This window comes from Onychostruthus taczanowskii, unplaced genomic scaffold, assembly GCF_017590055.1.
Source record: "Onychostruthus taczanowskii isolate IOZ18803 unplaced genomic scaffold, ASM1759005v1 scaffold70, whole genome shotgun sequence".
NCBI classification, from domain to species: domain Eukaryota; kingdom Metazoa; phylum Chordata; class Aves; order Passeriformes; family Passeridae; genus Onychostruthus; species Onychostruthus taczanowskii.
The window spans coordinates 1,811,348-1,826,094 of NW_024504787.1; the positions used below are offsets into that span (position 1 = coordinate 1,811,348).

Consider the following 14,747-nt stretch of genomic DNA (forward strand, 5'->3'; position numbering starts at 1 on the left):
GAAACACTTTCTAGAGATGCAGGATGCCCCTGGGATGAGGAAGTTGTCTTATCCCTTGTTAAGCATCCTTCCACCTCTTTTTCTAAATAGACACACACACAAACAGTTCCTAGTTTATGCGTGGGTGCGTGTCTGAGCAGAGTGGCTCTAGCCAGAGTCAAAAAGGCAGAAAATAGAGAGTCACAGAGCTGAATCTCCTTGAGGGTCTACAACACAGAGAGACGCTACGGGTGTAGCTGACACCCCCTTCCCCATGCAGTTACCTGTGCTAGTGCTTTGTATCCAGTGGTTCCCACAACCCTTCAGTAGGGACGATTAGCATCCTTTGGCCTCTTCAGCTGCACCTTCAGCCTCTTCATGCCAATCTGGAATCCATTCATGGCCTGGATAGCAGCTTGGGCACTGGCAGGATTGTCAAAACTCACAAAACCTGTCAAAACATGAGGCAAGGCATGGGACTTAACGAGCTGAAGGGTGCCAAGGCACGTACATGCAACGACCACTGAGAATGAACATGGGGAAGGGGGTGAGGGCGCTCAGAGGGGGGCAGTGATCAGGAAGGAGAGTGGGCAGGTGGGCAGGAGAGTGAGGAGAGGATGATTGCCAATGTGGGACAAAGGATAGGAGGGGTTGTTACAAATCAGTGTCCCAGGACAGTGCCTGGTCTGAGTGCCAGTCTCAACACTAGGCTGTGTGGAGCACAGGGTTCCAAACGTTGGTGCCACAACACTTGGGTCACTTTCAGCTGGGAGTCAGCAGGTGCAATGCATGGTCTCAAGGCACTCTCTCTTCCTCTATCTCCCTCCACTGTGACTTGGGTAAATCTCTAAACCTTCCTTAACTTGCCATCATAGCCTTTCCTTTGCCTTCCAATACTAATGATGAGGGGAACCTGACACACCTACTGCTACTTCCTTATTAAGGCAATATAAGTAAAATGTGAATTTAATACAGTCTTCATTATTATATTAGCATGAATGGTTTGATTGCTGTCCAACCAAGCAATATGAAGAGCTTGAATCACTGGCAATTTCTGCAAACTCCATGTTACTCTGCATCTGAGAGATGAACACAAGTGTTTCCTAACATTGTTTTCCTATGGAATTTCAAATTTTGCCAGCAAATCTCCCAATCAACCACGGAGCACATCCAGCACTAGAAACAACTATAGTGACTGAATATTGTATGTATGCGTCACCTAAGACATTCTTTGTCTTTGTTTGCTCTCTAACAGTCTGATGAAATAGTATAGGTCAACCACACAGGATGCAATGCATCTAATGCATTCAGCTTTGGGGAGAGCTTTTGGTGTAGCTTTACTTTTTTTCTGTTTTTTCTTTTTTTTTTTTTTAAATTTATTTTTATTTTTAATTTTTTCTATGTTAGATCCAAAAAAAGGCCTGGTTTCCCCATGTTGTTTATGGCTGTAGCTGGAGCGACCACGGGTCTGAGATATTAGTGAGGCAGGGGGCCATCACATTGTACAAGCATTGCCTCTGCTACTTTTGCCAGAAATGTCCCTGTGTGCCAACAACATTTCTGAGCACAAACCTTGGGTGAGACTAGCCTGGACCAACCTGCTCTCCAGACAAAGCCATCTGTTCACCCTCCCCTGCAAGGCTCTGGCAGCACAAATCAATCCTAGGAGCCTGGTGTTGCTCAACAGACAGGCTGAAATGAAGAGACAGTTTTTGCAAGCCCCTCAAAAAGCTAATGCTGAGTGTTTGCTGCCAGGTATACACCTGCTCCTGACAGCAGAACCAGACCTGGCTTACAGCCTTGGGCTGTGCTGTGGATCCATTCTGCAGCCCTTCCTCCCTGGTCTAGTTCCTCCTCGCAATGAGTCTCACAGGTGACACAGGGTGTCTTGCATCTGACAAAGACACAGAGACGTGCACACAAAGGCACCTTCTCACCCCTGCACCAAGCTGTGCTCCCTGACCTCAGCTCATAATGTAACTTCATGACAGTTCATAGAAGCCATGGTCCTAGTCTCTCAAAGCGAGACAACAGGTTTGCTGAGTATGGCACATGGGGTTTTAAAAGAGAGGCCAATGGAATAAATAGAGAACATTCTTTGTCCTCCCCTCTTGAAGCCAAGGCTCCAAGTAAACTGTGTGTCCTCACAACTGTCCTCCTGCCAACCCCCTGGATGAGGAGGTTGCAACCCCGCAGCTCTGAACATGAACGGACAAAAGAGTACTCTCAAGCTCCACACCAATCATCAAAGAAAACTGGAGGACTATAGTGAGTAATGAGCTGTGGTTTTATTCAAAAGCAGTGGATCTCCTCTTGCCCTCATGTTTTAGGCAGTCAGTGCCTGGTGATGTTACCAGTTTGCACTTGACTACTTGAATAATCTATCAACAAAGACCTATGATTCACTCTCAGCAAGTGGATAAACTAAACACCTCCTGGTTTCACCCAAGTACGTTCAGACTTAAAATACTTCTGGAATCTCCCTTGGGGATGCCTTACTTGAGCTTCAACCTTAAATATGTTGTCTATATACCTCATATCCCTGAATATAGGATGTAGGGAAACCCATTTTTTTTAAAAAATCACATCTGGTTTGCTGATATTCCTGGCCAACACACATCAGTTACATCTAAAACAGTAAACTAAAGCTACTCCAGGGAAGTTCAGAGAAACTGGAGCCTAATCATCTGTAATGCTGAGGGTTTTTTGATTAATGTTTAACATCAAACAATTCCTGGACAAAGTGTGAGTTTTAGCACAGAAGACAGGCTTTGTTCAGTAGTTAACTTGGATGTATCCACGATGTTCTGAAGTTGAGAGAATTTAATAATTTGGGTGTAGGCCATTTTGTGCCAGCTGTCCCCAGTGCTAGGGAGAAGTGCCAGGTATGTTTACTTTACTGATATACACACAGCAATCCAATATCAAAGCTGAGTTGGCTGCAGCTGGATGGTTGTTTAGCTCATGCCTTCAGAGAACATACCTTGCCTGGGAACTTTGATTTCTACTCTTGCTACAGGTCCTTTTGGGATGTCCCTCCTCTTGCCTACATGTGCACATCCAGATTGTGCCTGCACATCTATCCTTTTTTGAACAAGACTCTTTAGGACCCTACAGGAGTCAGTGGAGATCCTGCCAATGCAGTTGGTGGAGGGTAGGGCAGGATTCTCTCTTTTATCAGGACACCCTTAGCTGTGCTCTAATGAATCACCGGTCAGGGAGCAGTGCTGGCTGCAGTGAAGGCAGGCACCCAGGTTAAATCAACCTCTGTTGTGGGATCCACCTGGTTCTATAAGTTAAGAGTGACATCTCAAGGTAAAATGTTAACTGTCTAAATGCCCAGGTGGGTCACTCCCCAAAGTGATGTTAATTGCTGAATCAAACCCCTCCAGAAATGCTGCCCACTATGACAGAAGCTTATTATTTCTCTACCTTTGCCAAGACTAGACCTTCGAGGGATGATAAGCCCTTGTGCTTGTATGCTAATAAAGTTGTGCCTCTGGAAGAACCTTGCTGTGAGATAAGCTCACAAAGATACACCAGTTTTTATCATCACTTTGCTTTTGAGATGGAATTCTTAACCCACTTCCTCATTCTGTGCAAAGCTGTAAATAATACAGCATTTTAACAAATGGGACTAATAAGAGAGATCAGAAGAGCATTTGCTCACTATATTTCATTTAGACCAGATAATGAAGCTGGGAGTTTTACTCTGATTCTGGTATTAGTTGCCTACAGATTTGGACCGGATTTTTTTCTCTTTAGTTGTTCTGGTATTCACTGATGCAATATAAAATTCTCCTCTGTCTGGATGCTGAGTGTAGAGGAACTGGGATTTGAAAGCTGGGGAAAGAGATGGACAAATGCCAATAACTGTGTATTTTCTTTGTGATCATATTCTAGGGACAGAGCAGCTAATTACTCTAGCTTCATTTCACTGTTTTAGTTTTCAGGGGCCTTGATATGCTCGGAAGTTGCTGGTGCATCCAAGTCTCCCCCTTTCCTATTATTTATGTGTAACTGTGTTTCACATTGTGGAAGGTATTTGGATGAACTCCAAAGAGAAGAAAAGCTATGGCTTATCCTGAGATTTGAGACTTTACAGTGGATAAGGGATAGGCAGAGAGACAGGAATGTTGGGCTAACAACAGCATATTCCTTTCTCTTCTCAGGTCAAATTCCTAATGGGAGATTTGACTTTTTTTGTTGCTGTTATGTGCAGTATTGGCAGTCAACAATCTTTGTTTCTCCTCATCTGTGTCAGCAGGATTCATAGTACTATGACAGATCTGAACACGTATGACTAGGAATAGAATGTATGTACTGGGTAAATAACTTAAATACTCAGTTAAATACTCAGTTCCTAAGTGGCTTTAGTATTTGAGCCTGTGGGCTCAAAACATGATGGCAGTATCACAGCTGCTATCTGTGTTTTGAACACCACCCCTGCATTGTCATCTACATGCTTGAAGGACGAAAGAGAAAGGGAGAGGTTAAAAACCTTGAAGCTTTTTCTGTGCATCAGTTAATTAATAATCAGAGAAATATATGTTCTGGTCTGAAGACAGTTGGTAGGAGGACAGCATTTTGTGATAAATCTACTTTATGGGGGGGATATTGGTGGGTTTTTTCTTTTTCCCTTTTTTTCCCCCCAGGGATTATGTAAAAATGCTGTTCTAATAAATGATTTATCAAAAGCGGCTGAGAATGGCGAAAGCTGCTAGGACAGCAAGAGAGGGCATCTAATCTTTCTGATTCTGCACAGCATCTTCCAGGAAAGGAACTGTTGTTGGAGCCCCCTACTTCTTCTGGCTTGCTCTTTTCCTACAGGACTGTGTTAACTATTAGTAGGCAAAAACTGGGGTACAATTTTGGAATTGCTTTATTTTCTCCCCCTTTCTTCCAGAGAAAGTTCTTGTGGTGTGACATGGGGAGGGAGCTTTGTCCCTTTCTCATTACATGATCAGCACGATCACCAATGGCTTTATGTAACAGATATTACCTAAAGGCTGTTTTTCTCTTTTAATCAGCCAGGATAATAAAGAAGGGAATTCACAGTCTCTGTCAGTGTACATCTGAAGACTGTTTTGTAACTGTAAACTTTTTGTTTATGGTCTGTGTTTTCTCTGTGTGTCCATGAATTCGTTTGTGCACTACGAGCAGTCCTGAATAGGAGCACAGTTATATTTCCATGGATCCTTAATTGGTCCTTCTGAGTTTCCTGGTTTGCTTTGCATCCAGCAAAGAGAATTAGTGGTTAATGAGCAAAGCAGCCTATTGATGATCTGTTACCAGGTTGGAATAGCAAGTTGTCTCTCTTGGGCAGGAGCTTTCCTCTGGATGGAGCCCAGCGCGTGGTAACTATGCTGAACTTCCTTTAAATCAGTCAAGAGCACGAATGAGGTCCAGATGCAAGATTTTCCTCCAGACTCCTGAACTGTGGGCAGCTGATCCTACAGCAGGTCCACTCATGTAACTAGGTTGCCTTCAGGCAATAGGAAGGAAAAGAGGGACCTCAAAGAAATAAATAAACTTGTCTTAAAACTAAGAAGAATATTTTTACCTATGTTCCAGATACTCACTGCCATCTCAGAGATACACTTTGCAAGACACTGCAACAGAAACAAGTAGAAATTGCTGCTTATTAGCTTCTTTCAGACCAGACTTTGTTCTGGCCATCAGAATATTTGTCTGACTGCCATGAAGGATCTTTCCTGGTGCTTCTTGTTCCTTCAGCTATGAAAGTCACCAGCTAAGGAGAGCATCTCTGAACTTTTTCCTTGTGACATTCAAGCCATATTCATTTTACTAGAGAGAAATGAGAGTAAGAAGAGCAAGGATCTGCTGCTCAGCTTCTGGGAGAGAAAGGGAAGAAATGCCATGCACACAGCCTAGGCTCTAGCAAAGGAGAAGTCCGTGCCTCTTGCTTCCATTGTGTCCAAAGTGCTTCCCCCTAGGCTGTGGGAAGGAAGCTTGGCCAGACTAGAACAGCTGAGTCATGGAATATCCTCACTTGGAAGCATGATCCCACAAGGATCATTGAGTCCAGATCCTGGCTTACATAGGACAGCCCCAAGAGTCACACCATGTGTCTAAGAACACCAAAATGGAGGGACCTGCAGAAAGTGCTGGTAATTACTTAGACCAGAGACCTTGCTCTCCTGTCCTCCCTCCAAGAATCTGAGTCAGTAATTAAAGAATTAGTTATTGATACAATTGGTTATTAATATAACTACTCCCTCAACTCATGGGTTCCTTGCTTTTGCTACTGAGCAGTGAAAGGTGGGATCTACGAAGGCACTTTTTGCTGTGAAGGCAGCAGTAAGTCTTCCTGAGGGAAGGGTGGTGCTCAGTAGCTCCTGTCCTTCTCCCCCCATGAGGACCTGCCCACCTGCTCCTCAGACCTTCCCTGCTACTTCAGTCTATTTAATTCCTACCACTCCTCAGTTTCTTTTTCTCCCTGTTTATTAGTCTTATCAGAGAATGGAGGTTTTCCTTTAATTGCTTTGCAAGGTCTTTACCTTGCTGTGTTCTTTACACAATGTACTAGCTGCTGCCTCACAATTTTTTAGCGCTGTAAAGAATTTCAGGATACAATCTGTATGTAAGTAGCTCTATAATGTATGTGTGCATTGGAAGGTATTGTATTATAAGGTGATTTATAGGTACTGGAATACTCAATAAAGGAGTGCGTCTGCAGAGCAAGGGCATAGCACCTCAGCTGTTTTCCAGTGTCTAATAGGGTTGGATGACTTTTTGGATTATTTAACCTTCCACTGCTGTTTAATCATGTCCAAGAGAGATCTGTCTACCCAGCTATCCATTCCATCCATCCATCCATTTATTTTTTTTAATGTATGAACAGTCAGTAACAGACGACTGTGCTAAACAACTACTATTAAATATTTCCCATCTGTGGGATGAGATAATTGGAAATTCAGAATATTCAAGGAATTGGCTCAGAAATCTGCTGAACCTTTAATGTTCATTTTAGAAATTTATGGAATATTAGAAAACCTTCAAAATGTTCCAGGAAAAGAAAAAAAATCTAATATTAATTTTAAGGGTATAAACTAGGTGACCTGATAAACTTAGTTAAACTTTCATAAGTGCCAGAAAAGTATGAAAATTTTGATATGAGATAATATGGCAAAGAATTTAAAGATACACAATTAGTACCAATCATCATGGTTTCATGGAACATAACATCTATCAAATGAAACTGATTGCATGAAATTGCAAGTTCAGTGAATAAAGTGAGTTATCATAAAGTGTATTTAAACTTTGCTAGAGTATTTCAGACAGCATTTCTTTACAGAAAATGAAACCAGCCCAGAAATGAGACTACAAAAAAATCTGTCAGTTGTGACAAACAAAATTGCAGAGATTCTAGTAGGCTCCTTCAGCGGTGTGCTGAAATCTCTGTGCTATTCAATTTCTCTAGCATTACTTGGAAGACATTTGATGTAATTACTGGTAAAATTGGCCAATCATACAAAAATGGTGAAATAATGACAGAAGTAAGTGACCTGGGTCACTGCGTAGGCCGGACGCAGTTAAAGCATGTTCATTTTAATCCAATCAAATGCAAAATTAAGTATCTCCAGGAAAAAGCAAGTGGGTCACTCATAAAAAGAGGAAATCCTCGTTAGAAAGCAGTGCCTCTTAAGAAGAAGATGGGTGTCATAGTAACAGCCAAATATATGAGCTCTCAGGACTGTGTTAAAATTCTCAGAGTCTCGAGACTTAGTACAGTTTTGGGATGTAGTTACCTTTGCTGAATGTCCTCTAGAAATAGCAAGGTAGTTTTACCTGAGTATGACTGAAGAACGATCCTTACTAGAATTCTGCATTTAGTTCTAGTGATTGCTCTAGAAAACAAATGAAGTACTTATTTGAAAGTAGAAGAGTAATTATAGGTCTGAAAGTGTAATGATAGTGGCCACAGTTTATTGAAGAGAAAGTTAAACCTACTTCTGGCCATAGCCTATAAATAATACCTACAAAACAGGGGTTTCTTTTAGAATAGGGGGAAAAAGAAGAGCTTACTGATTTCTTCTCTGCCTTCTGGAAGCAGGCATTTGTCAAATTTAAAATGGAAATAAGACACCAAGTCTGCATGTTTTAAATGGTGAAGGTAATTAACTATTTTGGAAAACATCTTGTTTAGCAATAGGGGTGGAGCACCTATCACATGAAACCTTGATTAACAGATTTCCTAAAAGGGATGCTATGACTCAAACAGAAGGTTCTAACCTGTCACATGAGCTGAGGCACCTGGCATATGTTATTTCAGACTTCAGTCCAAAGGATCAGAACAGTATCTTCTGATACTGCATATCTGTCTGTCTATTGTTCATTTTGCAGTTCAGATATTTAGAGAATCAGCTCTTGCTTACTAATCTGGAATGGACTGAGGAAACAGTCATGTTACAGGTGACGATTGATGTCAATGCCTTATAATAAATGGCCCCAAAGTGCAGGCTGCAGACCACTGAGAGGACTGACTGGTACTCGTTCTTCATCCTGCTTCCAGCTGAGAGAAACTGAACAGATGGGAAGGGGAGATTAAATGAAGAGTGAAAGTAGATGGCATGATTAACTTTCTCTAAAGGTCAGAACACCCAGTGCAGAAGGTAGCTTGAAATACACAAGTATCTTCCTTATGTCGCCTTCCTGTCTTCCTGTGCATGAAACTACCTCTCCACATGGCAACAGTGTGAGCTGGAGTGTGCAGAGAAGTTGGTCCTTGTTTTTGTGCATTGCCTGTTGGATGATCTCCACATGGAGAAACATCCAGGTGGAAGAAGCAACATCTCCTCTGAAAGCAAGGGGGACTATAGCAAAGGGTTATAGATGCTGACCCTGAGTATGAGCATTAAGACTGAGAAGGACTACCCTAGCTATGAGTCTTCTCTCTTCTCTTTCATAATCTGTATGGTGTTTGATTAATTTTCATAGGAAAATTGTTGTCATGACTCATGTTGAAAGCACAAGGGTAAGACTCTAGATTAGACTAGAATTTTTACAATTTAAACAACTGCATGGTCAGATCTGACCTGAGGGTTCAAAGTCAATGAGGGGAAATTTAGATTATGTATGTGAAAGAAATTCTTTACTGTGAGAGGGATGAGACTCTGGCATATATTGCCCAGAGAAGATGTGGATGCCACATCCCTGTTCAAGGCCATGTTGGATGGGGCCGGGAGAAATGTGGTCTAGTGGAAAATGTCCCTGCCCATGGCAGGGGTCTGGAATGAGATGATCTTTAAGGTCCCTTCCAATCCAGATAATTCTATGATTCTGTGATCCAAGGTTTTCGCTCATATATACATCTGGGCACTTGATCAGGACTAACTTTTTCTAAAAGGATAAAAGGGAGTAAGGTTTTCTTATAGAAAGCCACAGCAGATCTCTCATCATAACAGTGGAGTAAAGATTAAAACTTCTCTTTTTCCTGTAAACAGAGGTTTTCTAAAGGATGAGCAATTACTTGTCTGATGCTATGGACTGTAGTTCTGCCCATTCTTATAAGTAGAATTTATGAATTGATGGAAGAAGTGAAGGATTGAGGCTTCGGCTGTTTTTTGGAGGGCCCGTGAAACAGACACTGGACCAGTACACATAGATGTCTGCTGTGGACAAAAACCACTGTGGTTCTTCTATAAGAACTATAATGTTCCAGCCCAGGTGATAGTGATTATCTTCCTCACAAGGAAGAAACAGCCAGTAATGAATCATGCGTAGATGACTAAATAGTGTTTGTCCTCTTTTTGAACAATGTGTAGGACTGAAGCTGTTTCCTAAATGCTCTCAGAAATGGACGGAATTGTTCTTGTTTTCTGAGCCTTCCTTGAAAATATCTGATGTCATCATGTGCCAGAATAAAGTTCATGGGGGAAATCACATGGCTGAAAAAAGCAGGTGAACCTTTGAAGATATTTGCTCTTCTCCAATGTGAAACTGGAAATAAAGGATGAGTATAAAGTAGGTTTTGCACAGGTTCTAAGTAGATCATGATGCTCAGTTAAGGATGCACTGAGATTGTTATTGAATAAAATGAAGGCTATTTTTACATTTGTTTTGTTGAAGTTTGCAATATAAACCAGATGAAAATAATTATTGAAGCACCCACAAGCCATGTCATAATCTGTGCTTCATCTAAATCTAATTTCTTTGCTCCCGATTCTCTCTTGGATCCTGCTTCACTTGTGACTTCTTTGATAAAGAAGGCATGTATGAACAAGGCAACTGCTAAAATCACCATTCATCCTTCTTGATCTATAAGAGACATGTATCACAAAAAGTGACCTTGTTCTTGAAAATATTTCGTAATAGGTAAGGTAATAAAATTCCTTCCTGGAATAATCAAGAAAAAGAATCCAAAAACCAAAACACCCAAACAAACTAGAAAATCCTGTCATGAAGGTGAGCTGTGAACTACACTAGTCACTATTTTTAGCCGTTCTCTCATGTCCTAGGAAGCCTCTGAAATACATCTGCTTTTGGTGCAGCAATGCACAGAGCCTTCCCATCTTGCTCTTGCTGACCATTACTGAGATGGACAACTGCCCATCCCTTCCCTGCTGGCTGTTGAACACCTGACACCCCATTATGGATAGTTTGGGACAACTCAACAGAGACAGAAGGGCCTGAAGCTTCTCGTTCAGCAGTCTGGAAGTTTCTGTTCAGAAGCCAGAAGTGGTGATGAACAGTTTTTGGCCATGATTTTTGAAGGAATATTTTACTTTCTATGGAGGCGACTGTGTGAAAAACAGCTAACCAAACTAAAAGTGAACTCAACAGGAAAACAAACCTCCTCATATGCAGTGAGTCATTGGGAGAGGAAAGGAAAAGAGAAAATCTCTCAATATCAAGACCAGGAGGTTGTGAACTGGCACTGACCTGTGCTGTGTAGCAAGAGTAGAAAGTAAAGAGTTGTACACATTTTAACTGGAAGATAACATCTCCAGATTCAACCAGCTATTACATTTGTGGTACTTTCTCTGTCATTGAAAAACCTCCAAGTTTTCAACAACCCCCAAAAGGCAAGAAAATTATTATCTGGCTTCTTTTTCAAAAATAACAATGGGAAAGAAAAACTGTTTTATTACAGCAGAGGTGCTGGTAAAATCCTGTGGACCTGCTAGCAGAATATTCACCCTTAGTGGTCTTTAAAGACCTGAATTTTGGAGATCTCAGTGAAGAACAGTCTGCAGCTCCTCAGAATAGTTGCATTCAGTCTGTGGGACCTGAATCATAACACAGATTTACTGAATCCTGATTTAGTTCTGGCTCTGGGGCCTCTGCCCAGTGACCCATGTGAGCTCTTGATCCACGCATGGGTAGAACACTGGAAAATAAGATTGTGTTTTAATTACTGAACTAAGCAGACTAGAAATATATTTTTAAGACTAGAAATATATTTTTAAGACATGGTTTTGAATATGCCTTTGAACAGAAAAATTAAAGACCTGAGAATGGGATGACTTGTTAGTAGTTTGTAGAGGGATCTTAATTTGAATGGATGGGGTGAAAATATGAGCCACCCCTAAAAAAAATTGTCTTTTGCATCAAATTAAAAATCCAGTAGCAATAATTCTCTCATTAGAATTAAAAAAAAAATCATAGCAAAACAATAATCCTTCTGAAACCTATTCAGTCATGTCAGAGGATGTACAAAGACCTGGCTAAAGGTTTTATGATTTCTGAAGATCCTTCTAGAGAAGAATTTAAAGGGTCTGTAGAGACCTATCTTTAGGAGAATAATTTAGTTTCACCTTTAAATGGCCAGAACACAATCAGATTTTTAGGTCATGCTGCCCAAAAGGAAGAAAATCTGTTTCCTGTCAGAGTTCATGGAGCATCTGGATGATGCTCTTAACCATATGAATTAGTTTTTGGTTGTTCAGGGAGGAGCAGGGAGTAGGACACTGTGATTTTTATGGGTCCCTTAGAACTTGAGATATGATTCACAGAGGTGAATGGTGGGAGAATGAGAGACAGGAGACATAAATTGGAACTGCAAAGGTTCAGACTGAATACAAGGAAAACTCTTCACATTGAAGGCCAGCAAGCATTGGAGCGCTTGCTAAATTTCAAACAATAGTTCAGCAATTTTCATTGTTTTCAATAATGATTGCATCTGCAAATTTTTATATTTGTTATTGAATAAATGTATGTGTAGTACTTGTATAATGAGAATACCTATGCATATCTTATTTAACAGATATATAATGTAATTACTAATATATGACAGATCAACACAGTGGAGAGCAGAGCTGATGCTGAATTGTTGTTGGGGATTTCTTATAGATGAAACCAAAAATTTCATCATTAGGAAAGGTACACCTGTTTTTATGGGGACCTGCAAGTTGTTACCCTGATGACAGCTTTAGAATATGTCAATATATACTATTTGAAGATGCTGATCTTATGTGGGGAGTTTTTGATTTAGGGTTACTTACTTGAAAAGGGAAGATATCATATGCAACCACAAACTGAAACAACGATAAGGTTGCAAAATGAAGTACTCAATTTAGAAATGCAAGAAATTATGTTACCTATAAAATTTTAATTCTGTATTGCTTTGTATATGCATAAAGGCATTGCTTCTAACCACACATTTCTGTATTTTTCTCTTTCATGGCATCCTTGTTTTAATTACTGTTGAGAATGAATAACATAACAGGGCAAGGAAAATGGCAATGTATCAGACTTGTTATTGTAATTGTTGGAATTTAGACTGTAAATAAGGCAGGGAAAGGATGGTTTTGTAGTTGTACAAGCAGATGTTACCTTGGAAAACTGGAATTTGTCCCTATTTCTGCCATGACATCCCAGTTATGCTAAGTGTATCATATATCACAGAATTCCTTTAGTAGACCTCTAGGCTGTTTTTTTTTTACTATTAAATAAAATAGAGCAGGTTCGGAGTGCCAGTGGTACACCACAGCTCGAATCTGTCATTAAACTCTCCTATCTCTCCAAAGTGGGTGTTCCTGTCCCTTGTCGTTGCTGAGTCATGCCCAAGCAAAGTCCAGCTGTAGCTTAATTGTCATGGCCCAAATTGAGATAATGGCACACAAATGTTAAAAATATATGTAAAATTGTGTCAGAGTGTTTTTGCAGATTTGTGAAGCCTCTTTAGTTTTCAGTGAAGATAAAGATTTACTAGGTTTCCCTCTTCTTTTGGTGCACGGCCTGAGATTATGCTGGCAGAAAGGCTGCTGCCTATACCTGCATCTGAAGCAGACAAAAACATAGCATGCTCTGCATTATTCTTAGACAAAGCAGGTAAACAGACTGATCAGGTTTGTGGCAACTCAGATTAGGAATCCACGATCAAGAAATAGTTTTGGATATTTCTCTACCTCATCGTCCCCTTGGTGGAATGCGGACACCATGGGCACCAGCAAAGTGCCATTACTTAGCTCTGTGAACCTCTCAAATGCTCTGCTGGGAAGAGTCTTAGGAAAACAGATGAGGAAATAAAAATAAATTCATATTCATAGCAGAGTTTGAGTATCATATAAAAGGAAGGCTTGGGGCCAAGCATGGAGATGTGAGGACCTATTGAACAGCTGCTCAGTAACTAACCAGGCAACAGACTTAAAGATGGTGAAGTGCAGACCTGTGCAGTGCATGAGACAGAATGGGTGGATATAAGGAAGATAAAAATAGATATATGGGGGGATGGATGGCTGCATGGACTGACAGAGACTCATCCATTCTACAGCTTGAATTTTTCTTGCATCAGAGATCTTGGGACAATAAAAAATAAACCCAGATGCCATGGGTTGACAAAATGCTCTAGCGGGTTTGCAGTCCCACAAGACCAGGACGTGTTACCTCTGCACTCTGCAAATCCATCACTTTGAATTCAGAAATGGGCCTGCCCATTGGAGGGGTCATTATTCTGACTTCTGGACAGAAACTTCTGACTGGAATCAAAGCAGCACTAAAACTCCTCTTCTGGTATTAACTCTTAACTCTTATTTCTATTATTCAGATAGTGACCATTTCACTTTTGAATGTCACTAAGGGAGGAGTCACAATGACCCTGCAGTAATGAGTTTCTTCATCTAATTACCCTTGGAGAAAGAACATTTAAAATGATAGTGTAAGTGTGCACATGAGTAGGTACGTACAAACACACACACATAGCTTAAAAAAAAACATCTGGGTAGATTTTATCACTTGTGGGGGGAGACGGACAGAACAGTGATAGACACATGGACACCCAGATAAATAGAAGATAGATTCTGCTAACATATTCTTGTCTCATAAATTGTTGAGCTACAAAAGAAAGCAGAAGTCCTTGTGTACAATATATAGGTTTTCTGTAATGTGAGTTATTGGGAAAAGACAGAGCTGTCCCTTTAACTGGAGAGCTGCAAACAGCTGTTCCTTATGCATACATGCTTGCTTGGTCTGAAAGTTTTGGTAAGTCAGTGCATAACTGACAGTTAGATTTATCTCCCCAATAAGCAATCAACATTATAATAAAGGAAAAATGCTTTCAGTGCACCTTTGAGAGTGCATCAGAAATTAATCTAAACATCAAATTAATTATAGTTTGTAAATGAATAGTGGCTCACAGCCCTAATACTTCTCCCGCTCGTCCTCCTCCCCCTAAAGCCTCCCCCAACCAACTGCAATGGCTGGAGGTTCTGTACAGCAAGTTTGATGAACAGCTCCTTCTCTTTCTTACTCACACCACTCTTTCCTTATCAGCTGGAAGAGCTCCATCCTCACTCTGCAGACCT

The 14,747-nt window shown here is 40.8% G+C and overlaps 1 protein-coding gene across 46 annotated transcripts in view; it reads right to left on the reverse strand.

The window, feature by feature from the left end:
* Nucleotides 1-302: 302 nt before the first annotated feature.
* The window catches only part of CELF4 (CUGBP Elav-like family member 4), a 671,175-nt gene continuing 656,730 nt past the window's right edge, over nucleotides 303-14,747 (reverse strand). For all 46 annotated transcript variants that reach the window (XM_041422024.1, XM_041422001.1, XM_041421981.1 and 43 more), the window contains one exon: nucleotides 303-430. In XM_041422024.1, coding sequence (XP_041277958.1) covers nucleotides 303-430 — 128 coding nt within the window. The remainder of the gene's footprint in view (nucleotides 431-14,747) is intronic.